General features: G+C 51.8%; 1 protein-coding gene across 1 annotated transcript; it reads left to right on the top strand.

The window, feature by feature from the left end:
- Positions 1–241: 241 nt before the first annotated feature.
- TBX4 (T-box transcription factor 4) lies at positions 242–27,980 on the top strand. The gene is made up of 8 exons (XM_025996243.2): positions 242–436; positions 1,229–1,323; positions 9,586–9,705; positions 10,988–11,135; positions 21,684–21,836; positions 22,820–22,908; positions 23,031–23,266; positions 25,816–27,980. The coding sequence occupies exons 1-8, from the start codon at positions 242–244 to the stop codon at positions 26,433–26,435; spliced, it is 1,656 nt and encodes a 551-aa protein (XP_025852028.1). The 3' UTR covers positions 26,436–27,980.

Raw genomic sequence — 27,980 nt, 5'->3', positions numbered from 1 at the left:
GGGCAGGCAGACCTTGAACCGCACACAGACCCTCCCAGGTCCAGAACCCAGAAGGAGGAGGTCACGGTCCTACCCTCAGTATTTTCTCCCTCCCCCAGCTCAGAAGGGGGCGGTGTCCACGTGCGCCAGGGCTGCCTTCCCGCCGGGCCCCAAGTCCCCCGGCTGCACTGGAGCGGGCTGCGGGGCCTCTGGCGAGCGAGGACCCGGACATGTGACGCGGTGTGTGCTGTGCCCGCAGGAGATGCTGCAGGATAAGGGCCTGTCGGAGAGCGAGGAGGCCTTCCGGGCCCCGGGCTCCGCGCTCGGCGAGGCCAGCGCTTCCAACGCCGCCAACGCCCCCGAGCCCGCGCTGGCTGCGCCGGGCCTCAGCGGAGCCGCGCTCGGCAGCCCCCCGGGCCCGGGCGCCGACGCCGCCGCCGCCGCCGCCGCAGAGCAGGTAGGGACCCCTGGCCGTCGGGCAGAGGCCGGGGTCGTCGGTCTGTCTGCAGGGCCGCCCGAGTCTGCCAGGCCTCCCCGACGAGAGCAAGGCTCGCTGCCCCGGGATCTGGCTGCGTCCCGGACTGAGCGTTCTGCTCCGCGGGGACGGGGCTCCCGCTCTCCGCCTTCCGTCCCTCTTCTGCTTCGCGCCCTTGGGGCTACTCGGGGACCGGCGGGGGTGGGGACGCTGGTGGCCGCGGGGCGAGTCCCGGCCGAGTGTCCAGCTCCGACTACGCCGAGAGGGCAGGGGCGAGAGCCTGGCACGGGGGGCAAGGACGGATCCCAGCCAGTGCGAGCGGGGGCCGCCGCGGGGTCGGGGCGGAGAGGGACACGGGGACAACCTGGCGGTCCCAATGAACCGAATCCGTCTGTGCGGGCCCTCGGCCTGCGTGGGTCTGGTCGCGGGGATGTGTGTCCTTCCTGGGTCTGTGTGTCTGTCCGCAAGGCTACCTCCCGCACGTGGAGTGTTGATATTTGTGTCGTGTGTCATCTACCCTGGCAAGGTCAGTATGTGTCCTCTGCGGACCACCATAGATAGGTGCAGCTCCGAAGGAGAGGGTTTCGGCTCCTGATTAGATTTTGAAAAATTCGTCAGGGGTATGGTGTAATTTTATGAAACGAAACCTTCAGGCATGGGGTCCTGGGGCTGGCAGTACTGATTATAGCTCCTTGGGTCTGTGCTCTTGTCCTGAGGCCCCGGGTAGAGCTGTGGCCCAGGTGGACGTAAGTCCCCTTTCCCTCTCATCCCTAGACCATCGAGAACATCAAGGTGGGCCTGCATGAGAAGGAGCTCTGGAAGAAGTTTCACGAGGCGGGCACCGAGATGATCATCACCAAGGCGGGCAGGTCAGCGCTGGGACATTTACTTGGGGGATGGAAGATGACTGGTGGGAGCGATGGGGATCCTCAGGAGCTTCCTTAACAGTCCTCTCCGGCTTCAGCCAAGGGAGCCACAGGCATCCCCTTGGCTGCTCTGGCCTTAGCCCCTACCACGTTTGGCAACTGGGCTGCAGCAGAACTTCCCCAGGGGGATCCTCCTCTAGGAAGCCGAGGGGGATGGAAGGATGGGAGGGCAGCACTATGCAAATAAAATGCAAATAAGGATCCCCACATCCTAAGAGGTCCCAGTTCCAGCACTATCAGCCCCCTGGGGGGCTGCTTTGTCCTCATTCTTTTGAGAACCTGCCTAGTTTCTCAGGATTGCATTGACTAGGGATCCGGAGATGACCCTCAATAGATGGAGGAAGGGGACTTGACCAAGTTTCCCTATTTCCATGACTTTTCTGGGGCAGCATGAACCCCAGATCTCTCATCCCATGGGTGCTGCTCCTCTTTGCCAGTGCCCCCCCTCAGCCAAGGAGAGGGCACCGCTGGGCCCTGTGTGTGTTGTTTAGGGAGCAGCTCTCGGGTGGCTGCCAGACATGATGATTTATAAAGTGGAAACATCTTTAAAATGCACTGGTGTCTGTGGGAGAGAGCCTGGAGGAGGGCGTGAGAGGAGAGAGATGCAGAGGGGGCAAGACCAGAGAGATTCGATGGGGGGGCCAGGAGTCTCCTGTGGGGCAGGAAGGACCAGACCAGCATTATTCAGTGGAGGAGAACTGCTGTGGGCAGAGACACTGGAAAGTTCAGGTGTAGGAACCGCACCCGCCCCACTTACTCACATTTGATTTTGGTCCCTGGGGGACAAGGAGGTGTGAAATTGTCCCCTGGCCTGGCTGTGGGCCCATAATAGGGTTTTCCAAGGAGTAAAGTGGTGAAGCATCAAGGGCCAGGGATGAGGAGTCAGACCTCAGCGGCTTCCAGCTCCACTCAGCGGCTTCCATCCAGCAAGGTGCTTGGATCTCTGCCCTCTCCTCGTCCCCCTCTGCAAAATAATACATACAGTTGTATGCAAAGCACCTAGCAAGGCTCCTGGCACATGTAAGCCTGCCATAAATGCTAGCTAAAATTAATTGAAATGAGAGAAATGCCTGGCATCCACTCAGCATTTTTCTTCTACTTTTTAAAGAAGTCGTGCTGAACCGCTCAGAGAACGGTGTGCTGTTCTAAAGAAACAAAAAGCTGGTAGTTTGCAGTGTGTAGTGTGGCTCCTCTAGTCTGCTCTCTGGCAGGCCTTGCAAGGTTTTCTTTGTCTTGTTGGGGGTAAAGGTCTGGGTGCTTGGCCACCCTACCCAGGCAGATGGCAAGGCTACCTGGAGCCTCTATCAGGAGAACAAGCAGGGGAATATTAGGGCCTGAATTTGCTGCATTTGGGAGATGGGGAAAGAGGATGCACTAGGGCAACCTGGTAGAGGATGCCACTTGGAATAGTCCTCTCGAGGACAGTGGGGAGCCAGGTGTCACAAGCCTTGCCTCCTCCTACCTGAGTGCACTTGGGCAAGTCTCTAAACTTCCTGTGGCTTGGTAGTGTTGGGTAAAACAGCTGGTGACTGTAGACTTACTTGCCATCCTTCGTTTCTTGGTTACTGTGAGACTCATACCAGGGGTCACATGAGCTATGTATGGTAAATTGTTGAGTGGATTATAGGTGTGAAGAGGGGGAATTGATTTCTTGTGACTGCTGAGGTGGAGGGAAGGAAAGAAGAAAGAGAAAGATCCAGAATTTCCCCTTTAAGGCAGCAGAAATAACCTTGTCTTTTGAAAATAAATGGCCAGCATGTTCTTGGGGCTTGCCCAGCCTCTGCCATTTAAAACAAAAGGTATTTTTGATTCTCCTCTGTGGGGTTTCCTGCATCTGATTGGGTCCTCCTCCTTCCCTTCCCCCAACACACACACACACACACACACACACACTTCCAGAGGTGACTAGCTTCAGGCAGATGTTTGTGCCTGATCCTAGTGGAAGCTTAGAGATGGGCCTCAGGGAATGAGGATAATAATTTTTAAATGGCTGCGATGAAGTTGACCAATTATGGTTTCCTCACACTCTTTCATTTCTCTGGCAGACAGTGATTCTTGCACCAGGTCTAGTCCTTAAGAAAGTCATTAGCCTCATCGCTCCTCCCCGTCGTCCTCACAGGCCTTCTTCCCTCCTGCTTAGCTGCTTGCTGACCTCAGAGACCACATTGGTGGCTCTGACCCCTCCCCCCCCCCCGTGGACCCCTCCCCCTTCACTGCCTCCCTTGCATGGGCAGCCTCAGGGGTGCTGTGCTGGGCTCATGGCTCTTCCACATCCTGTGGATTCCCAGTTCTCTTATTTGTGTCTCTATCGGCACCCTTCCTGGAACACCTGCGTGTCTCAGCAGATGGCCCGGACCCTTCTCCTGAACCTTGAATCACAAATTCCTAGACTGCTTCAGCTGGAGGGGAACCACGAGAACATAACCTGACCCTAGAGAAGGGAAGACACTTGGCTCTTAGAGATAGAAGCAAGATCGGGCAGGTGCCAGTCTACACAAGCCAAGCAGATGATGATCCACCCCCAGAATGAAAACCCAACTTTGAGAAATTCCCCTCGTTGCTTATTTTCAAGGCCATTCAATGTTGCACTGCCCTAGGGACCCTGGCTGGTCAGGGCATGGTCATTGCCGTAGGGTGAAGGAGAGGCAGGCCCTGGAGAAGGGGAACTGGAATGTTCTCATACTAGTGCATCTTTGGGTCATAAGCCTCTTGCCTTAAGCCCTCAGAGATCTGAAGCCCAAAGGAGAATAGTCTCCTTCATCGGATAGGGGCTTTGGATTCTCAAACCACTTGATCTAGGGAAGAAAAGGCCAATCACATCGGGAGACATCAATTTCTGAACCCTTAGTAACTCCTGATGTCAGGTGTAAAATGGGCCAGAATTTTCCCAGCCAGTTTCTGCCCCTCTCAGTCTCCTGCATGCACAAGTTTTCAGCCATTTACTCCACAGAGCAGACCCCTCCCCTCTCTACCTCCTTCATATCCCCGCCAAGCCTGATACATGTGAGAAACTGCATTTGCTCCCAAACATAGATAAAAGTGAGCTCCACAAAAATTTAAATATAAACCTCCCAAAAATGAAAATTTCCTAACCGTTTGACTGCTCTACTCCTAGGTCATGGCTTTGCCACCAGATAAATCTCCACTATCAGCCTTCATAGCCTGTTGAGTTCAATGTTGCTTGTGTTAGTGACAGTGAATTTGCGTTTGAAAAATGAACTACCGATGAGAACTCCTGTTGAACCTGTATTGTTTGTTATTCTGAGGCAAGGATTTGGCCCAGCTTAATCCCGGGCTTCAAAGCCAATTGCCCTCGCTCTGTATACAGAGCGTCAGAGCCCAGTGGCGTGGGTGATAAGACAAGTAAGGGTTGAAGACACTGGGAAAGTGGATTGGGGAGAGAGTCCTTTGATCTCTTTCTAAAGTATTTTCTGAAAGCAAAAGTCTATCAGAAGGAAGTGTCTTTAAAAAAAAAAATCTGAGAAGCAAGTGATCTTCCAAAACAGCATCCATTCCACACACTCTCACTCCTGCCCCCCCACCTCAGGGAAAATATTTCTTAAAAATGCTTTGAGTGAATTAGAAAACTTTGTGTGTGTGTGTAAAGTGGGAATACATTTTGAAGTTTTGCCGTTGCTCTCAGAAATCATTTGGCCCTAGAAGGTTTGGTCGGTCTCAGGTCTCTAGACAGCACCAACAACACAGCGCCCCCTCCTCCAGCAAACTGAGCCTTGGTTGATGGGCCCTAGACTCTTCCCAACATGCTCAGAAATCTCAAGATTCCCAGACACTAGGGATAGAAAGAAGGGTGGACCCTTCTGCGGACCCCCATCCTTTGCCTGCAAACCATTCCTTTCAGGCTCTGGGCTCTACCGCTGGTGTATACATCATGTATGTGTGTGCCTGATATATACACAGGGCTAATTTTCAATGTCCATTTTATTGAAGTGGAACATTTCTGCATAAAAATGAACATATCTTAACTGTCCAGCTCTATAGACTTTTACAAAACGAATACCCCCAATCAAAGCACCACCAGATAAGGAAAAAGAACAGAATCGTCTTGTGTGCCTCCCCCCCACCACCACCACTCCCCGCCTCCCTGGAAGCGCCCCTCTCCAGACTTCTCACCCCTTCGGTTTGGTTTTGTGGCTTCGTTTAAGGGAAGGCACATTAGCTGCTCCTGGGCTTCCTAGGCCCCCAGAGAAAGTCCTGCTGCCGCGGGGCTTGGCTTGGGGGCCTGGCTAGGTGGAGAGAATCTGGCTGGTCCGCTAGGTCCCACTTACTCTCCGCACCCCCCCCCCCCCTTCTGGATGGGTTGGGGGCTTGTAGGTCAAGGCCAGGAATTTGGCTAGGGCCACACTTGGCCGGGGAGCCGGGAGCCCCTGTGGCTCTCTAGCCCAGCTGAACTCGCACGTCCCCTCTCAGCAGCGAGCGAGCATTTAAGGGGTTGTTGCCAAATCCCAAGGCCCCGAATCCCTTGCCCCGCGCCCCGCAAGCCTCCCACGCCGCCGAGAAACGTCCAAGGAAGCTTATCTTAGCAGTTCATTCTAAAACCATTTCCGAGTATGAAGCAGATAAAGGCTCCAGCCCGCACCCTTTCAGAGCCTGTTTCATGATCAGAGGAGAAACCCCGGCTTTCATCTCCTGCCGGGCGGCGGGCGGGCGGCTTGTTTACTCCCCGGCGGGGCCGTTTCCGCGTGTGCCGGGAGCGCCTCTGTGCCCGCGGGGCCCGAGCCCCGAGGGGGCGCCCGGGGCGCAGACCAAGGCTCGCGGGGCGCAGGCGCGGCGGGGGAGGGGGCTTGAGGGCGCGGGACTCGGGGGCCTTCGGGTGTCGGGGATTCCGGCCAGCGCTGGCGGCGGGGCAGAGGGGGCGCCCGGCGGCTCAGAGTCATCCCCTGTCTTCCTGGCCCTCCCTCCCCGACCCAGGGAGGCGTTCATTGCCCCCGCAGACGGAGGCTTAAGGGGGCATTTATGTCCTCGCACCCCATCCTGTCATCTGTTTCCGTAGAGTGGGCCTTCACAGTGTAGGGGAGCCCGAGGATGTCACAGCGCCTGCACCCAGCTTCGCGTCTGGCGAGAGTCCTGCCCACCTGGTGCACGCCCCCGTGCTGGGTCTCCGGGCTCCACTGCTAGCCACCCCTGGCACCCTGCGCAGATGCCTTCAGCCCGCAGCAGGAGGTTTAGCTCCGGCTGGGTGGACCGTGTGCTTCCCCTGCACACCCAGCCTTTCGCCCACACGGGTGTGCCCTTCCTTCCGCTGGAGCCCCAGGCGATGGGGAAATAATAGTGCCCAGGGCCAAGGCTGTTGTCTGGCTCTTCTCAGAGCAGCCACCAAACTGGGCCCTAGTGAAGAGGGAGATACCTATTCCTGGGAAGGCAGTGGAGCTTGCTCAGCATGAGTCTTCAGCCTGGAGCAGTGGACTTCTCGGAACTCCGCTTTCAGACCAGATATCCCATCCCCCTCCCTGCTTCTAAGGGCTGCTGCTCTAGGAAGAGGGGACTTGGTAGGCAGGGGAGGCAGAGGCCAGGAGACGCCTTCCTTCCCTTCCCCAGCTCTTGGCAAAACCTCCCTCTGGGGGCTTTCAGTCAGGAATCTGGTCCATAGTCAGCTTCTAAGAGAAGCCAAACCACAGGACACCGGTTCCCTGCCTTGGGGAGCTGAACACAGGCTGCTTATGGGCCTTCTAAATACCAGCCTGGCCCCCTGAGCTGCAGAGATGAAGTGGAGTAGGGAGTAGGAGAAGGTGAAGGTCCTCCATCCTCCAGCCTAGGTTATGAGGACTATTCCAGTGGCAAGGAGCCACTTTCTCCTGGACCCTCTTTGTAGATCCTCGCCTGGGGGGCAGCCACGCCCGCCCTCTGCTATTGCCACCTGGAGTTATTACAGGAGAAACAGGCTAAGTGCAGGGCACTGGTGCCAGGTCAGCCAAACACAGCCAGGGCCGCCCCATTTTGTGGCAGTTTCTGTAGCAGTTACAAAATGGTGGCCTGGGGTGGGGGGGACAGGATTCTTGGCCTTCCCCCAGGGAGGAGGGGAGGTGAGGCAGCTGTGGCCTTCCCTGGCTCCAGCTTTAGGCCTATCAGGGGAGAGGCTGGGCCAGGAGAGAGGGTGGTGCAGGCTCCAGCCGTGCCCCCAGGCCGGGCAGGGGCTGGTGAGCAGGAGGCAGGATTGGGTTCCTGAGCGCTCTCACTTCCCCCATTCCTGAAGAGGGGGTGGGGTGGACATTTGAAAATGCTTTCAATTGACATCTGAGACAAATTCTTCCACACGGTTTATAAGTCCCTAGACTTGCAGCTAGAACTTCCCTCCTCCCTCCAGGCACGCACACATGCACACATGCGCACTCCACTGTGTACTCAAGGACACGGGCTTGTGCATACACATGGCTGCACACCTCCCACATCCCTGGCCCACTGCAGTGCTCTCCTGGGCCTTTCCTCCCACAAGAGAGAGGGTGACCAGACTGGGGCTGGGCCAGGGAGAGAACTGAATCCCCCACCTCAGAGTCCTGGCCTGGGCTTGCTGCAGGGTCGGCTGGCTTGTGGAGGCCTATTGAGGCCTCCCGTCTGGAAGCCCTTCCTGTCTGGGTAAGCTAGTACCCCTGTTGACAAAATGGGGGGCTTCAGTCATCTATTTGAGATGTCCAGGACAGCTTCTCTTGAGGTTCCCCCTTACAGTCTCTCGGTTTAGTGAGGAGGCAGAGGATGTGGACTGGTTGGGCTTTGTTCCAGCTTGGGGGGGAGAGGGGAGTTTAGCTCCTGAGGCTTTAGTGTCTTCAGTTAGGTTTGGATCCTGCCTCTTTCTTGGGGAAACACCTCTGTAGGAGATTAAGCTAGGAATGGGTTGGGGTGTCTGAGGAGAATTGTGAGGAACTTCTGTCTGCCCTCTGGGGAAGTCCAGTGTCAGGGACCTGGTGACCAGGGGGGCAGGGCTGTGCCCCTGCAGGGAGATGTACATGCTATTATACAGCTGTGGGTGCTGGGGAAGCCCTTCTCTAGAACATTCACTGAGCTTCAGGTCCTGGACAGTCTTAGCATGGTCTGTGGAAACTGGATAACTTCCTGCTTTTTGATAAGTCAATTTTCACAGAGGAAGGTCATCCACTGGTTCACAGAGGAAGGAGTGCAGTGGGGGCCAGTGGTAAGAGTCACAAATGGACTCTGTTAATCTTACACACCAACCTATATGAGATAGGTAGTAATATCCCCATTTTAGAGATAAGAAAACCAAGGCACACACAAAGAGATCCATACAAGTTGCCCAACTCCTCACAACTTGTCAGTGGCCCATGGCACCATAGTTCTAGAATCTGTGCTTTTCTCCGTGAGGCTCCTGAGCTGACTTCCTGTGGTACCCCAGTTACTGTGCATGGGCCCAGGTGAGGTCTTCGCACAGTTAAACACTCTTGCTAAACACACCAAAAGAATCCAGAGACCCAGCCACACTCTCCTGTTTTCCTGTGTGTCGGTTTGAGGCCTGAGGTCTTCCATAAAGACAAGGCCCAGAGGAGACACCCCATTGATTACAGAAGCTGCTGATAGGGATTGCGAGGTCTTTTGCTCTGATTCCTGTAATGGCACCCCAGAACTTTAGTTGTGTAGGGACTGGCAAAGGACAGGAGGGAAATTCAGCAGTCAGGTTGGTGTTGAAATCCTCTCTCATGACCCTGGGGGTTTCTATGCTTTAGCTACTCATAGCCAGTAGGCCTAAATATTAGAGGATAATAGGGGAGAGGGAATTGCATTGCAGAAGTCATGTAAGCCCTCTTCCTAGACACAGCTCCTGGGTACACAGCTATACAGCTGGTGTGGCCCTTCCTTTGTGTAGGGGGAGACTGAGGCCCTACCAGAGGGGAGTGCCTTACCCAGCTCACACAGTTCTGATTGGGGCCAGTCTCTCTCTCTAAAGATTTTTATTTATTATTTGACAGAGAGAGAGAGAGAGAGAGAGAGCCACAGAGCACAAGCAGAAGGGACAGAAGAGGCAGAGGGCGAAGCAGACTCTCCTCTGAGCAGGGAGCCTGATGCAGGGGCTGGATCCCAGACCCTGGGATCATGCCCTGAGCTGGAGGCAGATACTTAACTGACTGAGCCACCCAGGTGCCCCGAGGCCAGTGTCTCTTAAGGCCTCTGTCCCCTCACCCCTGTGTGCCATCTCTCCTGGTTCTTTGTGCCTCTGCCTCACACCTTGGCTTCCCTCAGGAGGATGTTCCCCAGCTACAAGGTAAAAGTCACAGGCATGAACCCCAAGACCAAGTACATCCTGCTGATTGACATCGTCCCTGCGGATGACCACCGCTACAAGTTCTGTGACAACAAATGGTAAGAACCTGGGACCCTCACATCCCCTGTCTTCTCTCAACTGTCTGTCATCACCACACACATTCCCCACCTGATGTTTGGTCCAGGAACCCACCAGTTAGTTCAAATGATTGCACATACCCCAGGCTTGGGAACCGAGCCTGCAGGGGCTGAGGGGTGGACAAATGTCTGCACATCTGCTGCAGGTGGGGCCAGGACTGGAAACAAACTGCAGGGTTTGAGGGGTTGTGGCTTTCAAGGGTCTGTTCTCTCCCTGCAGCTGTGGACAGGCAGGATTGGAGACTATGCATGGTGTGACAGTCACCAACACTGGATGGTTCTAGGCTCTGGTCGTGCTGCACTGGGGATGAGGATGGGAGCCATTTCCTTGGGGGACTATGATACTGGATGGTTATTATATAGGTGCCTGGTCTCTTTGCTGCTTTTCCTTATCTTCATTGTCTGGCTGTGAGCCGTCCTTTTCAGCTGTTGATCCAGAGTGAGGGGCAGCTGTGTGCTGGTTGGATGATGGGACCCTTTGGCAAGGGGCTGGGGAAAACAAATGGGTTGTAGGGCAAAACTAGGGCAGGGTAAATAAATACGGGGCTACTTTTCCTAAGGCCATCCCCTTAGTACCCTGGCTGTCCCCAGAGCCCCAGACAGCACCCAAGGAGAGAGAGGGGCTGAACAAATTAGCCGCTAGTCAGGATGTGGGCTCCACAGTGGGTGAGTGGTAGGATCAGCAGGGACTGGTCTGAGGAGGCAGGATTCAGGGGCCAGGTCCTGCCCAGGGCCATGTGTCTATTTCTTCTCTCTTTGGATTGCTTGATCATTCTGAGCAGGCTCTGGCTGAGGGGATACTTCCCAATTAATTTCTTTGGGGGCAAGCACTGTATTGGGGACAAGCAATTTAAAAGTTGTCTAGGTCCTCTGAGAATAATATAACATAACATTTTAAAAATGAAACTATAACACGTACACAGCAGTGCCTGAATCTCCCCACAATATGTATATTTGTGATGAGCCTCATTCTTTGAAGTAAAGAATCACATTTGTCTGTAACTTCCCTTTCCCTTTCTACTGCGATGAGACAAAAGAGGTTCGGAATTGCTGCTGCTCCTCAGCACTCTCTCCTCTGACCCTCATGCCTACTCACAAAGTCCTAAATTGAGAGTATAGGATGAGCAGTGATTTTTTTTCCTTCAGGTTTATGGGGATTTGCTCTCAGAGGGGATAGGGAATCTGGGGCTTTTCCAGAACCCAGAGTAATCAACCGCCATGGTTCTGTTTGCTCTGTTGGCAGGATGGTGGCAGGGAAGGCTGAGCCTGCCATGCCAGGACGGCTCTATGTCCACCCCGATTCTCCTGCCACTGGGGCCCACTGGATGCGGCAGCTGGTCTCCTTCCAGAAGCTGAAGCTCACAAACAACCACCTGGACCCCTTTGGCCATGTAAGAGAGAGCCTGCCTGACCTTGAGAGCCAGTCCTGGTGCATCGCTGGGCGCAGGGTGGGGGATTGAGGGTGGGTGCTGGGTCGGGGTGGAGATATGGAGAATCCACTCTGGAGATCCAGCTCCAGGCTTTTGCACTTGCCGGGCTGGACTGGAAGGAGCAGGGGGTCCGAGTCCCACAGCTGTACATCCTTCCCCTCACACTTGCTGGCTGGGTAACTTTGGGCAAATTTCTTTCTTTCTTTCTTTCTTTCTTTCTTTCTTTCTTTCTTTCTTTCTTTTTTTTTAAAGATTTATTTATTTATTTATGATAGACAGAGAGAGAGAGAGAGAGAGAGAGAGGCAGAGACACAGGCAGAGGGAGAAGCAGGCTCCATGCCAGGAGCCCGACGTGGGACTCGATCCCGGGACCCCAGGATCATGCCCTGGGCCAAACGCAGGCGCTAAACTGGGGAACCCCTGAGCCACCCAGGGATCCCCCACTTTGGGAAAATTTCTTGGCCTCTATGAGCCTTAGTTTCCTCATCTAGAAAACTTTCATGGTTGCAAGAATTAACTAAGAGAATATGCATGAAGTACTATGCCCATGAGAGGCTCTAAATAAATGGCAGCTATGACAAGGATGATGATGATGGATCAAATCTCTCAGCTTCAGTTTCCCCAAATTTGGCCTTACTGGAGCCTAAGACAAGCTAACTTTCTTGGGAAAGAGTCACTGATGAGCTCTGAAGCCTTTCTCTGGCCTGTGCCGTCTGCCCGGCCTGGCAGTCCCTGCCCTCTGGAAGGGAAGGCCTCGCTCTGGCTCCTGTGGCAGTTCCTTCCTGGCCATGCCTGGGACCTGGCTCTTACAGGAGAGACTCTGAAGCCCCAGGGATGCTGCTGCTGACGCCCCATCCAGGCTGCTGAGCCTCATTCTTTCCCCATCTGGCTCTGGCAGGCCCACAAAAAGCATTTTATGTGGAAATTTTTAGCTCAAGTGTGTGGCAAACTGAAGCCTGGGGACCTGATATTATCCGCCAGGGCACAGGCCCTGCCTGTCTCCACTACCCACCATTACTCTGAAAGGATAGGGTGGGGTGTGGTGGAGCACGGGTGCCATAGAGCCTGCTGGATGCAGTTGCCCAGGCTGTACACGTAACACTCAGGGTGCAGATGGTGGTAGGGGAAACGGGTGGGGAGTGTGCAGGTACGTGCCTCTTTTATACCTGGAATCTATTTCTGGGGTGCTGTGTGCAGATCAGAATTCTGTGAATCATAGTTCCTCATGGAAAATGCTAGCAATGGTCATTTCTGATTGATTGGCATATAAGACAAGCAACTCTTAGTTCTCCTTTCCTCAGAGTCCGTTTGGTTCTATTCTGAGTTAGTAATCTATAACCAAGCAACTAGGAGAAAGCTTAATTAACATAATTAACTCCCTCCTTTTCCATTTTGCAAGGAGCACAGGTTTTGCCCTGCAAGACAGGCAGGTGCTATCGGGTGTGTGGCAGAAAGGTGCAGCCCTAACCTTTCCCTGGGGGTGGAGACAAGCCACCAATCTAATGGGAAGGGTTGGCCAAGCCCTTCTCCCAGAGCTCAGAGCCTTTTCATGGAGGGACAGAAGGGCCTCTTACCGGGCACTCTCCTGGTGGAGACTTTGCTCCCATTTGGCTCCTACCTGGCCTCCTCTGCTTGCCTAGGCCATGGCATTAACGTGGGAAGGTTAGCAAGGGTCTTTATGGTGGGATTTCAGGAACCTAGTTGGCAGGCACCTCTCTGCCCACAGCTACACACATGGACCCCATGGGACAGACCACTGGGGTGAGCAGAGAGCTTGGCCAGAGCTGGATCCTTGAGTGAGTGGCCAAAATTACCTAAGGATCAAAGTTCTGGTGAGAAGTTTGGATGCATAGCTTGCTGTCATGATTCCCAGCTGCAGGGATGCCTCAGAGGACTCTCCTACCGCCCCCAACCCTGACCTTGGCAGTAAGTGGCAGGGGTGGGACTCAGGTGGTTGAAAACCTGGCCTTTTTCAAGAAGTGAGAGACCTGGGCTTGGTAGCCCAACAGATTTTTGCAGCCTGGCTTGCCTCTGTGATGGCTCTACTGGAGTCTGTAGGGGTTGGCAGTAATCCTGCATATAGTCTTGAATCTGAGCCAGTGGGGCTGCTTGAGGGGCTCATGATGTTGTGGTGCCCCTGGCTCCACTTGCCATCCTGCCTGGAGCTCATGTCTCCTTGGCAATAGGGATATTTCTCCTACTAATCCAGCTTGCTCTCTAGAGGGTTGGGATGCAGAGCATCTTTCTTTTCCTCTATCGCTGCATCCACCCAACATGAGCAGCTTATTGGTTATAGCACACCGTGAATGGTGGCAGGACTCAGAGACAAGGTGATTGTCTCAGGGGCTGGGAGGAAAAGAGCCCTCTTGGACATACACCTGTGTCCAGTACAGAATTCTTTTGGCTTCTCCACCTGTCCTTCTGTACACAGGGCTTGAGCTGTCACATCTTCAACTATTTGGAACATTACTGGAGAGGGAGCAGCTTTTGGCCATACAAGCAAGGGCTGTGGAGCATGAACTGGATGTTCCTAGATAAGCCATGTGGACCATGGCTTTCTGCTCGTTGGCCTGCACTGAGCGAAGTGCTGAGCTCCTCATCACCCTGCCCGGCTTCTCAGGGCAGGAGCCTGGGAAAGAGCCAGCTCCTAATATGAGTCTGCCCCAAACAAGCCCCTCCTGCACTGTTCACCTCCACAGTTTCAGTTTTCCCTAAAATCTCCCAGACCTCGAGGAACTTTCTCAGGCAAATGACCTTTGGTCTTTCCCCTTTGGTCTCATAGTATCTTGGGGGTTTTAGCTGTTGCCTTTCATTTGCAGCCTTCCCCCGGGGAGAAGGGTCCAGGGTCCTGGCGAGGGCTTGGGCTTGGTAGTCGGTCCCCCGTATAGGGAACAGGGACCCCTCAGACTAGGGCCTCAGTTCAGCTCCACTCCTATTCTGCTGCCCACAGAGCCTGCCCACCTCTTGCCTCCTACTTGCACCCCCTCCCACTCCTGGCAGGGTCCTGGGCCCAGGAATGGTGACATAGTAAGAGAAGCTGCTTCAGGAGATTGAGTAGGTAGGGCCTGCTGCCTCCAGCAGGACAGGGAGATGGCTGGGTCTTTTCTCCTCATCTGGAGGCAGGGAGCAGATGGCTGCAGTGGGGTGTGTCTCTGTGTCTGTGCATGTGTTCTTGTGAGCAGAGAGATGGCCTTTACCACCTCTTGTGTCCCAGGGCTCCCAGATCGCTGGGGTGGAAGACCAGATTATGATTTCCGACATAGTGAGTAACTGTTCCAGAGGCTGATTTAGCTCCAGGCTGGGTGCATGGGCCGCAGCTCTTTGGTCACCAAGTGGCACAGTCCCCTCAGTGTGCCACTTCCTCCTGAGACCACATGCTCTTCACCTAGTTAGTTACCCCTGAGCCTTGGGGTCCAAGCTCAAATGTCACTTCTTTGGGGCAACAGTTCAGGGCCCCCCTTACATGCTCTCAGATCACCTTTCTGTCCTGGGACATACCACAGTTAGAATTTTATTTTTTTAACGATTTGTTAATTTATTTTAGAGGGGAGGGGCAGAGGAAGAGGGAGAGAGAATCCTAGGCAGACTCCCCTCTGAGTGCAGAGCCCGACCTGGGGCTTGATCCCAGCATCCTAAGATCACAACCTGAGCTGAAACCAAGAATCGGATGCTTAACTGACTGCATCACTCAGAGCTCCTGGAATTTTATCCTTATTAATAAAATTTGGTTTTGAATAAGAAATACAGTCACATGATTTAAAAATAAATCAAGGAATAAATAAAAATGTGTGTAATGAACCATTTTTCTCCTCTGGTTCCCTATCCACCAGTTTCTTCTAATCCCTGCCACCAGAAACCACTGTTACTACTTTCGTTTTGGCATTTCTTTTTGCATAGACAAGCAGAGTACAGAATCTCAGATCCTTTCTCTTATACACAAAAGATAGCATACTATAAATGCTTTTTGCACCTTTCTTTGTCAACAGTATAAAATGGAGATCATCCCGTTCCTGTAGAGCTTCCTCTAATTCCTTGTCTTATGGCCACATAGAATCTCATCATGCAATTGTTCCATAAATTATGTAGCTTGTCCTTATTGGAGAAATTAAGAGGCCAATGTTTGCTCTTTCAGCTACACTTGTGTGTTATATCATTTTACGCCTGTGTGAAAGATCTTTGACATGATCGTGACGAGTTGCTTGCTCAAAGGGATATTTGGCATTGTGGCTTGTGGTTTTGCCTTCCCTTGGAGTGTACTGATGTGTATTCCCACCACAGCTACTGTAGCCTCACCAACAGGTGGAAGAGACCTTGTGGACTTCTGCCCGGCTGATCGGCAAACTGTAGATACCGGTTGTAGTTTCAATTTGTATTTCCTTTATAATAAGTGAAGTTAGCATCTTTTTCCCCTTCTGTGAACTTCTGTCCTTATCAATTGCTCATTTTTCTCTCAGATTTTGGAACACTTATCAATTCTAGGAGCTTGTATACATTAGGAAGATTTAGCCTCTGTATGTGATAGGAGTTGCTCGTATGTTTTCCCTGTTTGTCATTTGCCTGGATTTTGAGCAATTGAATGTCCTTACCCTTCTTTACTTATAAGGAAAATTTCTTATGTTTTCTTCTAGTATTTTATGGATTTATTTTTACATTTAAACCATTGATCCTTTTGGAATTTATTCTGGCATTCAATATGAGGTGTGAATCCAACTTTTTTTTTTTTTTTCCTAAAGAGCTATCCAGTTGTCCTGACACCAATCATTGACCAGTTCTCTTTCCTCCTGGCTTAGGATGCCTTATTTCTCTGCACTAAATCCCCATGTGAATTTGTGTCTGTTCATGTGCCAGGGCCTTAACTATTGAAACTTCACGATAGGTTTTCGTGTCTGGCAGGGCTGGTCCCCCATCACTCTACTTTTGCAGAGTTTTCTTGGCGAGGCTTATCTATTTTTTCATATGGGCTTTAGAATCAGCTTATAGTATTGAAAAAGAAACTGATTTGTATTTTTATTACAATTGCTTGATATTATAAATTTCCTTAGGGAGGATTGATAGGAATGCCTTTCTCTTTGTTGAAGTCTGCTTTTTGTCTTTCCAAAGTATATTCAAGTGTTCTTCAGAAGGACCCACACATTTTCTGTTAGGTATTTCATCTTGTTCATTACTATGACAAATGCAGTCTTCGTTCCAGTACATTTTCTCACTACTTACTTTTGCTTGAGTTTTGGATTCCTGCATGACTTACTCACTTGATAGGAAACCCCAAGGTTTTAAATCCCCATTGGGTCCTGGTGCCTGGCACTGTGTCTGGCACAGTGGATGCTGATAAGCAGTAAGTGAATGAGAGAACCCGCTGAAGAGGGTGGTATTTAAACAGAGAAGGCATGTCCTCCGCCAGGGGCTGACGTCCCTCCAAAGCTTATTCTGTCAACTTGTCAGGGGGTATCCAGAGCTACTGATCTCTCTCGCTCTTTTCTCCTCTTTTTCTCAGGGCATATGCTGTGCCCTGACAATATGCCGAACCCTTGCCGATGTCCCTCCAACTCCAGATCATGTCTGGTGCTCCCCAGCCAGGTACATGTATGAGCTCAGGCTCAGAAATTAGTACCAATTCTAGCCCCGCCTTCCACTGTCTGTCTGAGGTTGGGCAAATGCCTTCACTTCCCTGAGCCACAGTCCCTCATAGGTGTTTGATGTGTCTCATAATAATGCCTACTTTATAGGGTTGCTGTAAAGAGTAATTATTTGATGTGTGTAGGCTCCTCAGCACAGGGCCTGGCACATAGGCTATGCTCCGTAAACAATGCAGTGTCTGTGAGAGGAGGCAGAAAGATTTCTGGGCCCTGGTTGCTGCCCTGGGAGTGAGGCCTTAGGCATATCTGGCCAAGGCCGTGCGGGTTGGCTAATGGGCTGCCCAACTCAGTTCTAGTTTGGATATTCTTTCAGCCAATTGCTTACCTTTCTGGGTCTCAATTTTTTCTTCTTTTTTGTGTAAACTGTGGATCCTGTGTCTGTCCTTACCTCTTTGCAGGACTAGAGAAGGATGATGAAGGTAGTCTTAGAAAGTAAAATTATGAGACAAGGGAAAAATCTGGTTTTGATATATGACAAAATGGACACTGGCCACACTTGTGTGGCTAGCATCCAGATACACTGTGTTCTGTGATGGACATTAGAGCCTGGTGAATCCTTGACTCTTACAGAGTTTGGTTGACACTTTATCATTAATTTCTGAGCATGTTGTTGAGAGCAGTGTGTGCTCTCTCCAAGGCCATCTGGAATCTTCTCAGGATTCTGTCTCCAACCAGCTATGTGTTCCTGGGCAAGTCACGTTCCCACTATAAGCCTCCTGTTCTTCATCTGTAAATTAAGAGGTTGGACTAGAATGATTTCTAAGGTCTGCCTCTCCATGTCCTAATGTTCTGTGATTCTAATACAGATAAATCTGGACCTCATTGACCAAGCACGCTATGGTGATCTCTCGAGGAGATGGATGTTTGGCGCTATCACAGTTGTTAAAATAGAACAGGCTTCTGAATTGTAGCCAGAACATAATGAATCCCATTTCTGTAAAACAATGATGGGACCAGTCATGTAGTGGGGTTTGTTGACGTGGCTGGTCCATTTGGCCCAACATCCTCTGCCACAAATATAAATGTAAGATTCTGGCAAAAGAGATTAATGTGGCGCCTGAGGAACTTCCGAGTAAAGCCAGGTGTGAGTCACAGAGTTGGTTTCACATTCTCCTGGGCTGTTGGGGCTGAGGCACCAGTTTCAATTTGCACTGGTTCAATGAGTGAGACTTTCTTCCAGACACCTGTCCAGGTTCCAGACTGTCTGAGTTAGGAGAGGTGTTTGGGACCACTTCTTTTTTTTTTTTTTTTATTAAATTTTTATTTATTTATGATAGTCACACAGAGAGAGAGAGAAGCAGAGACACAGGCAGAGGGAGAAACAGGCTCCATGCACCAGGAGCCCGACGTGGGATTTGATCCCAGGTCTCCAGGATCGCGCCCTGGGCCAAAGGCAGACGCTAAACCACTGTGCCACCCAGGGATCCCGGGACCACTTCTTAATCGAAGGCTTCACTTAACAGATAGGGACCCCAATGCATGGAGAGAAGGAGCTTGCTTAAGATTTGCAGCTGGTGAGCAGAGACCCATAGAAGCTTGCTTCTGGATCCTTCCTGACTCCTCCGTGTCTGAGATTGCACTCCCCCAGTGGCTCCATCCTGCCCTTGTAGGTCTGGCACTTTTTTTCTTTCCAGTTTTTCCTGCCAGGCAGTCTGGTTCCCTCCCCTGGAAGGTGTGTTTGGCAATCTCACCACTTCAGTCAATGGAGAACCTTGTCTGATAGGCTAAGGAGTTTGGCCTTTAGCCCAGAGGGCAAGAGGGAACCATCAAAGGTGGCATTATGAATATAAGACATCTAGTGAGCTTTAAATGCTGGCAGGAATGGGGAGGCAAGAGGAGGAACTACAAAAGGCCCTGCTCTCAAGCAGTGATCGGTCTTCCTGGATGAACTGGAAGGTTCTAAGCAAGAGAGTGACCTGATCTGATGTGTAGGATGTGACGATGGAGAGGAGGTAGATAGAGACAGGAGGGAGGTGGTCCTAAACCCAGAGAGAGATGACTGGGGGGCTGAATCAGGGCTGCATAGTGGGAATAGAGAGGCTTTTTTTATCTTGAGGATGAAGTCACGGGACTTGGTCACTGACCAGACCTGGAGGTTGAGTGTCAGTGAGGAGCAGGGCAGCTGATGATACTCAGGGCTCTGGTCAGACTGATAACAGCCCAGGACTCCTCAGGTGGCAGAGGAGTGGAGAGGATGCCATCACTTGTCTAAAGGTGTCCTTAAGGGACAGCTCAGTTTCACTGTGCGGGTGCCTGGATCTGTCCGAGGCCCTTCAGTCCACTGTCTGTGCTCCCCCTCCCCCCGCCCTAGGAGAGCCGGCATGAACAGGAGCTAGTCCAGCCACTCTGGAGCTGCAACATACAAGCGCTCACAGAGAGGTGGTCTGTGCTCAAGTTTATTTATTTATTTTTTAAATTTTTATTTATTTATGATAGAGAGAGAGAGAGAGGGGCAGAAAAACAGGCAGAGGGAGAAGCAGGCTCCATGCACCGGGAGCCTGATGTGGGATTCGATCCCGGGTCTCCAGGATTGCGCCCTGGGCCAAAGGCAGGTGCCAAACCGCTGTGCCACCCAGGGATCCCTGTGCTCAAGTTTAAACTCTATTTTTGACCTAAAAAATGCCTTAGAGGTCACCTTGTCTCTATTGAGCGAAGGAAGGTAGGAGAGTCAGGGACAGAGGGTTTGTGGTCATGGCCCAGGTCTTCCCACTCTTGTAGTCCTGCCTTGCACCTACTAGCTCCTGTCTTGGGATAAAGGAGGCCAGAGGTACTGAAGGAGTGAAAGATATTGCCCTTTCTCTTGAGGAGCTTATAATTTAATTGAAGGGACAAGAAGAACAGGAGGCCAGTAGGAAGCAGCCAATCACCTAGTAGACAATGCATGGGGAAGAAGTTTCAGAATCAGGAGTTCAGAACAGGACTTAGTGATCTGGGAAGGCTTCATGGAAGAGTTGGGCCTTGAGATGATAACCCCAGGAGGTGAGAGGGAATGGGAAAGGAAGATCAAGCAGAAGGAACTGCATGTGAAAAGGCCCAGAGGTGGGACTCTGGGGACTTTTGGAGACATCTAGGCCACCTCCCAGGTGTTTAGTTTTCAGGTCTTCTGGGAACCTAGGTCCTGCAGCTGGGGGACAGTGTAGGGGGGACAGAGTAACCTAAAGGGCCTGGGAGGCGTTTCCCAAGACCCATCCCTCTCCCTAGCCTCCTGGAAATGGATGTTCATTGAGGCCTCCCAAGGCAGAACTTGTGTGTCCACTCTGAGTATTTTTTACCTGGCAGGCTCCCAGTTGAGCAGTGGGTCCCCAGCTGCAGGACCTGGCATGGGGTTGGGGTACCTGCCCTGAGAGGGTCCAGAGGTTTGTCACTGGGGATTGAAGGGGGCACGGCCAGTTGTAGGAGGCAGAGAAGCTAGCTCCTGCTGGATAGAATCACCCAGCCAAACCAAGGAGCCCAGGGAAGGTCAGAGGCCACAGCCCAGCTCCTGATGCACCTACTCTGTAGCTGAGTCAGCCCTCTGGGCTGTCTCTGTCCTGCGGGCATGCCAGACATGGGGCCTTCCCAGACTAAGGCTTCTGCCTTTGCTTGCCGTGGAAGGGCCTGGTCCTGTCCCTTCTTCTGGCTCTCTGATCGCTCAGGGGTTTCATCTTGCACCACACCTGGCCCTGGGAACTGGGAAGGGTGGGAGCTAGCAGGACTAGCCAGGAAAGGGCACTCCTAGAAGGAAAGGGAGGAGAGACAGGAGCTCAGAGAGTAGTGGGGCTGGAGGGCCAGCCTTGCCCCGCCAGGATAGGAGCCAAAGGGTTAACAAAAACAGCGGTGCTGATAAAATGCCCCAAATTCCTGGTCCTGCCTCCAATGGGGAGGGCGTCTGGCAAATGTCAACGATAAAAAATACATTTTAATGGCACATGATGCAGCCGCTACCGTGGGGCACAGCCGAATGAAGCAGGTTTGCAGCAGCAACTACTGTGTGTTATTCCAGGAGCTCCTCCGAGGCCAGGCCTCCTGGGCTCTTCTTGCCTGGTGGGGTGCCTCCCTAGCCCCAGCCATCCTCAAGGATTCATGGGTGTGTGGGGCCTCTGGCCTTCTCTGGCATTATTCCTAGAACTTTGCTCTCTCCTACGTTGGCACCTGGAACTCTAGCCCATGATGGAGGCTCCAGGCTGTGAGCTGCCTCTAGCAGGTCTGAGGGCAGCTCAGTCTGGTGTATCTAGGTCTCCCCAGAACCCCTGCAGCAGGCCTCTGCAAATGTTGAGGCACATGAAAAAAGCCAAAGTGGGATACTTTCCTCAGCTCCTCCCCCATTCTGGGTACCCTGGCAGGTATCTCTAGGAAAGGCAGGTCACAGGGCAGGCAGTGCAGAGAGAGGAGTGGGAGGAGCAGGGAAAAGAGGCAGCTGGAGCAGGAAACCTGAGGGAGATAAGTTATATATTGGGATGACATTTTACAAATATGAAAACGGAGGCTCAGAGAAGTCCAGTGATTTGTCTGAGACCATACAGCAGGTCCGTGACCTCCTCTGGACTTTTGCATACAGTTTGGAATTCCACCTGCTACACTGAGCTGAGGTCACTTGGGCTTTTAAACTATTCCGTTCTCCATTACTGCCATGAAACAACTTGTGCCATCACGAAGGTCTTGGGGCCAGGCATTAGGTCTGGAGCAGAGAGGCTGAGTGGTGATCATCGGGTCTGAACTGGGGCCCAAGAGCCTGCTTCTTCACTTGGGAGCATTAGCACTTTTCTGGCCTGTCCCAGAAGTCAGGCCCTGGAGCCTGGGCTTTTAGGAGAGTGAAAGCCAGCCCAAGGCCAGCTGACTGAGACCAGGGACAAGAGGGTGGGGACCTGGAGCTCTGAAAGAGATCCTTCTCTTCCAGATCATCCTCAACTCCATGCACAAGTACCAGCCACGGCTACACATCGTGAAGGCTGATGAGAACAATGCTTTCGGCTCCAAAAACACAGCCTTCTGCACTCATGTGTTCCCAGAGACTTCCTTCATCTCTGTGACCTCCTACCAGAATCACAAGGTACAGCCACCTCCGTGGCCCCCACCACTGACCCTGCCTGGCATTTCTGTGCCACTACAGATGAGGCAGGAAGGGAAGCCTCCATGCAGTGAGTTGGAGGCACCCTGGATACCTGTATTGTCCCTCAGAGCATTGAGAAAGCAACTCAAGAGCAGGAAGAGAGAGCAGCCTCCCAAATCTCCAGTGCGAAGTAATTATGGGGAATGGACAAAGTTGAGAACTGTAAAAACCAAGAGTGTGGAGCTTGCCTCAGTGTGGCTTGAATGTTAGGCTATTTTGTTCTATAACTTTCTTTGCCCTGGTGGGATTTGAAGATCAGATTCTGGGCCTGCCAAGAAAGGGGAAATAATGGGGAAAGGAGCCTCAGGGCACTGTCAGCTGTGTGGAAGCCAGGAGACTGAGCCTTCTGGAAGCCCCTCCCAGGCTGTGGTCAGAGGGGTCCACACCCCCTCCCCAGCCTGACCACTCCAGATGGCCTCCAATCCCTGCACTGGCCACTCTCCCCTGTCTCTCCGCCTTTGACCATGCTCCACTTCTTGGGGCTTTTCACATCATGCACATTGAGACTGGCAAGATGGGCTGGGGATATTGGGGAAGGGCCATAGGATATGGCACATTTGAGGCAAAAGAGTCAGATTTGCATTCAGTATGACCACTCAGAAGCTGATGTGGCAGATGCACTGGATGGGGTGACACAGATGGGAAGCTGTTGCAGGCACGCAGGCAGCACGGTGGTAGGAGAACAGGAGAGACAGTCAGAAGGTCTGTAGCAAGTAGGGTGGGTGAAAGCCGGCAAGGAGCCAGACGTGAATGCTGCTCACAAGGAGGACCCAGCAAGACTGCCGGCTGGGCTGGCCGAGGGCTGGTGTGGGCAACTTCCCGAGACCCTGCCGCAGGTTCCACTTGGGCCTGGGATGGGGGAGGGGGGCCAGAAGCCAGCCCAGTCCTCTACCCCAGCCACTCTGCGTGTCCTCTCCTGACAGATCACACAGCTGAAGATTGAGAACAACCCTTTTGCCAAGGGATTCCGGGGCAGTGACGACAGTGACCTGCGCGTGGCTCGGCTGCAGAGGTGGGGCTGCCTGGCCTGGGGTGGGGGTGGGGAGGAGCTCAGCCTGAGTTCCCACACACAGACCTGGGAACCCTCCGAGTATCTTTACTGTCTTCCTGTCGCTGTGCTCCCCACTTCTCCAGCAAAGAATATCCTGTGATCTCCAAAAGCATCATGAGACAGAGGCTCGTCTCCACCCAGCTCTCCGCCAAGCCTGATGTCAGCCCTCTGCATGGTGCCCACCAGGCGCTCCAGCACTACCAGTATGAGAATGGGGCTCACATGCAGTTTGCTGCGGCTGAGCCACAGGACCTTCCCCTCAACACCTTCCCAGCCCAGAGGGACTCCAGCCTCTTCTATCACTGCCTGAAAAGACGAGGTAGCGCTCTCCTAGTCCGGAAGCCCTAGAGGGTCAAACGAGGGATAAAGCTCTTCCTATAAACGCTCTCCACTATCCCTGCTAACATGCATGGGTGCACACGTGTGTGAACACACATCTGTGCATGCATACACACACGCGCGCGCACACACACCTAGTTATTTTGTGGCGTGGAAGAACAAGCCTGGAGGGTTAGGGACCGTGGCTAGGCTTAGTGCAGGGATGTTGATTCTTGATTTTATTTTATTTTTAAAGATTTTATTTATTTATCCATGACAGACACACACAGAGAGAGAGGCAGAGACACAGGCAGAGGGAGAAGCAGGCTCCATGCAGGGAGCCTGACGCGGGACTCAATCCTGGGTCTCCAGGATCACACCCTGAGCTGGAGGCGATGCTAAATCGCTGAGCCACCCTGGCTGCCCTGATTCTTGATTTTAATGCAGTCTTTAGAGTCTTCACAGACAGCTCATGTCCTTGATGTTCCCAGTCCCCCTGTTGGCACCCCTCTCCAGTGCCAGGTGTTGCTTTACAGCCACTGCTTGCAGAGCCTCCAGGTGTGGGCAGATCACCCAAAGTCAGGTGGGCTCTGTCTCTAAGCATAGGGGGAGGCTGAAGCCTTCATAGTCCAGAGGTTTTCGGATTGGGGCTGTCAGTTATCAAAGCAACCTCAATCCTAAAACAGGGATGATCCAGTCATGGAAACAGGCTTCTCACGTCATCATACCAGGATCTGCAGAGGCTTCTTGAGAATAGAAATAAGCTATTGTGGGTGTAGATTGGGTTCCAGGAAGACAGGCAAAGAACTGTTTTCTTTTTCTTTGAAGAAGAGGAGCCCTGAGCTGGGAACTGGAACATCTGTGCTCTGGTACCAGTCTCGGTTCCTCCATCTATAATACAGACAAATAGTGTTATACTAGAAGAATTTTCAAGGCCCCTGAAATTCTCTTGGGAATGAGTTTGGGAGGCTTTTCCTTAGAATCCAGAATGTTCTCTCCACCTAGCTCCTAGGGAGCAACTGGTGGAGCTCTGAGGATCCTCTGCTCCAGTCCTATCAGAACAAATGACCTAGAGCAGGGGACACTAAACTGTGGCCCTTGATCCAAATCTAGGCTATTGTCTGGTTTTGTTTGGCCTGTGAGTCATAAATGCTTTTACAATTTTTTAATAGTTGAAAAAAAAAAAACAAATGATGACGATTCATGATATGTAACATTAAATGAATTTCAAAATTTTAATATCCGTAAGTCGAGTTTTATGGGAACACGGACATACACATTTGTTTACCTATTATCTGTGTCCACTTTCATGTGACAACAGCAGGGTCAAATGGCTGCAGCGGATTCCGTTGTGGCCCACAGAGCCTAAAATATTTACTATCTGGCCTTTTCCAGAAGTTTGCTCACTCCTGACCTAGAGTGACTGGGCCACTTTCCAAGTCCAAGAGCTTCATGATCTTGAGAGAAAGAAGGAATTTGGAGAGAAGATAGAGACGAGGGATGAGTAAGGGATAAGGAGAGAGCTGGTAAGAGAGAGAGGCAAGTTCCTCCTCTTTAGGGAAAGAACTTCCAGTGGGGCAGAGGATAGAGGTGAATGTAGGTCCTCAAACTCCATCCACTCATCTCCCCAGTCCCTCCACCCTGTGCACACACACAGCTCTCAGGATGAATCCCTAGAGAAAACAGAAGGAAGGAAGCCAAGTGAAGCAATTGGACAAGTGTTCTTAGATTTGTTGAGTGGGCGGTTGCCAAGTCCTCAGGCCTGGGTCATCCCTGGGCCCCAGGGGAGGATGTGCCACTCCAGACAGTCAAGTTGTCATGGTTGAGGACATTGAAAGACACACATATGTGGTTTGGGGCAGCTGATGTCATCTTTCCCCAAAGAGAGTATAAGCTTAGCCTTAAAAGTACAAGTCACCTTTTACTTATTATCGGCTCCATTTCTTAATTTGGTAAACACTGTTATGTTGGAATCTGTATAATAACAATCTGCTGGGACTTCATTGAACACATGTAGGGCTTACTTCCTCTTCTAAAAGCAACAGGAACGTGCCTGCGAGTAGCTTTGGCTAGCTAAGGCCTTCCTGGGAGCTGAGGATTAAGGCAGAAACATTGTGGCTTTAATTTTCTGGCTAATTCAGACACATGTGGCCTCTGGGCCTGGTTTGGCCTGGCAATTGCCTCCACTTTCCTTGGCTGGGGTGGGCCCAGCCTAAGAATGCCAGTGCACATTAAGGCCTCTTCCCAGCCCCAAGAGTCAGGGTGGCAAAGGATGAAAGCTATATGCCGCTTGGGTAACCACATCACTCAGTGTCCACTGATGTGGTGTCCCCTGTGGCCTTTGAGCAGGGTCCACACTCTGACCACTTCTTGGCTGCTGCCACCTTATAAAAGCTGTAGCTGATTAAAATGACTCTGGGAGTGCCATGGCCACACGGGTCCAGGGCAAGCCCCGAATGACAATGCAGGATTGTTTTGGCATCCTAGAGGGGTATCATGGGTCCCAGGCTGGTGGAAATAGCTCGTCCTGAAGGTTTCTTTGTCTTCCAGCAGACAGTGCCCGCCATCTGGACTTACCCTGCAAGCGATCCTATCTGGAAGCTCCCCCTGCAGTGGGAGAGGATCATTATTTCCGCTCTCCTCCTCCCTACGACCAACAGATGTTGAGCCCCTCCTACTGCAGTGAGGTGACCCCGAGGGAAGCCTGTATGTATTCGGGTTCAGGGCCTGAGATTACTGGGGTGTCTGGAGTGGACGACTTGCCCCCGCCCCCACTGAGCTGTAACATGTGGACGTCTGTCTCACCGTACACAAGCTACAGCGTTCAGACGATGGAGACTGTGCCTTACCAGTCCTTCCCAACGCACTTCACCGCCACCACTATGATGCCTCGGCTGCCCGCGATCTCCGCTCCGAGCTCCCAGCCTCCAGGGAACAGCCACTTCAGTGTCTACAACCAGCTCTCCCAGTCTCAGGTCCGGGAGCGGGGGCCCACCACCTCCTTCCAGAGGGAGCGCGGCCTCCCCTCTGTGTGTGAGAGGAAGCCCCCCTCTCCACACCTGAATGCCGCCAACGAGTTCCTCTACTCTCAGAGCTTCTCCTTGTCCCGGGAAGCTTCCTTACAGTATCATTCAGGAATGGGAACTGTAGAGAACTGGACTGACGGATGACTTCCATGTCCCCGGACAGCCCCAGGACCATGTTAATCCAGTGTTAACCTCTGTGGGTGGCCTGCGCTACCAGAAACACAGGAAGGTATTTCAAAGGGTAGGGTGTATGCGTGTGTGTATGTGTGTGTGCGTCTGTGTGTGCACGTGTGTGTGCCCACACTTGGAGAGCATCCACCTTCTGACCTACAGTTGAGGCCACGACAAGGGAAAAAAAAACAACCCACAATTATCTAAGAAGCAATTTTTGCTGCAGGACCTGGGTCCACTGTTATCTCACATCTCTTGATATGTGCATGGATGGGACAGGAGTGGAGAGTTCATGTGAGTTCTTTAAAGGTTTTGATAATATAATCATTGATTTTCTCAGGGGCCAGGTGGTGAGGTCTCTCTCATAGGGAAGGTTGTGGGGAGATTCTCATTGCTGGGGTGGGAGGGCTCTGTGTACATCTTAGAGTTCCTGGCCTTTAGTTAGCAAGAGAAGCTGCAAATCTTGTTTGGGGAGCAGGAGGCCCACTCTTTTGGCTTCTGGAGATTCTGTGAGACTATCGGAGACATGCGCTCAGCTAAGCCACAAAGTGCACCCTGAGAGTAGAGCTGACTGCTCAGTTCTGAGGTCTGAGGGATGACTTTCAGAGAAGGTCATGTGCTAAGTGCCACCTGATGGGTATTAAAAAATGTTTTTTTTCCTTCCAGAGGAGGGAAAATGCAACCAAAAGCATCTCTGTCATCATTCAGGTTCTCTTATACAGTACAAAGTCCTTCCCCTCAGTCCCCAATGTCCAGTCTCTCTCTCATGTATAAGACTCGGCCTCTCAGGCACCATCTGCATCCTATGACTGGCAATTACGAGACACACTTCACCTGGCAACGTCCCCAAGAGACCACATTGGAGCTGCTGCCAGGCAGAGCCTGTTCTGCTCCCAGAAAATCCTCGCCTCTGGAGCAAGAAAGCCCAACAGAAATAAAAACAAGAATTGAGAAAACATTCATTTCTTCCAGTAAATTCAGCCAGTGAGCTCAGAGAAGCAAGGATAACTCTCCAGTGAGGTGGATCATGTAGTCCCTAACCCAGCTCTTTAGCATTGAACATCACCAGACCATCCACGGGGCTGGTGTGAACTCTGTAATCAAATTTGGGAAATCACTAAACTCTTTGCATGCCGAATAGCTATTTATATATTATATAAATAAATAAATATATATATATATATTTCTCTCTCTCTCTCACAAATGCAGGCCACATGTCAAATTCAGCTTTGCTTTTTACAAATGAATAAACAATAAAATGAATGCTGGAGGGGGTATTTGGAAAGACATCTATTTAAGTTTTTATTACACATTTGATGTTAAAAACTAAGAATGTTTAGATAAAAACATATTAAGTAAATAAATAAATATATATATATATATATAAATATATATATAAACACACACACACAGACACCACAGACTAAACTTTATTAGAAGACACAATAGCCAACAGGGGATATGGAACTTCAAGTGTTTTGTTATATAGCGTGGACATTCTATTTTACGTATCGGAAC

The sequence above is a fragment of the Vulpes vulpes genome, chromosome 2, assembly GCF_048418805.1.
Source record: "Vulpes vulpes isolate BD-2025 chromosome 2, VulVul3, whole genome shotgun sequence".
NCBI classification, from domain to species: domain Eukaryota; kingdom Metazoa; phylum Chordata; class Mammalia; order Carnivora; family Canidae; genus Vulpes; species Vulpes vulpes.
The sequence above is the reverse complement of the archived record's forward strand: the minus strand, read 5'-3'. Positions and strand labels throughout refer to the sequence as shown.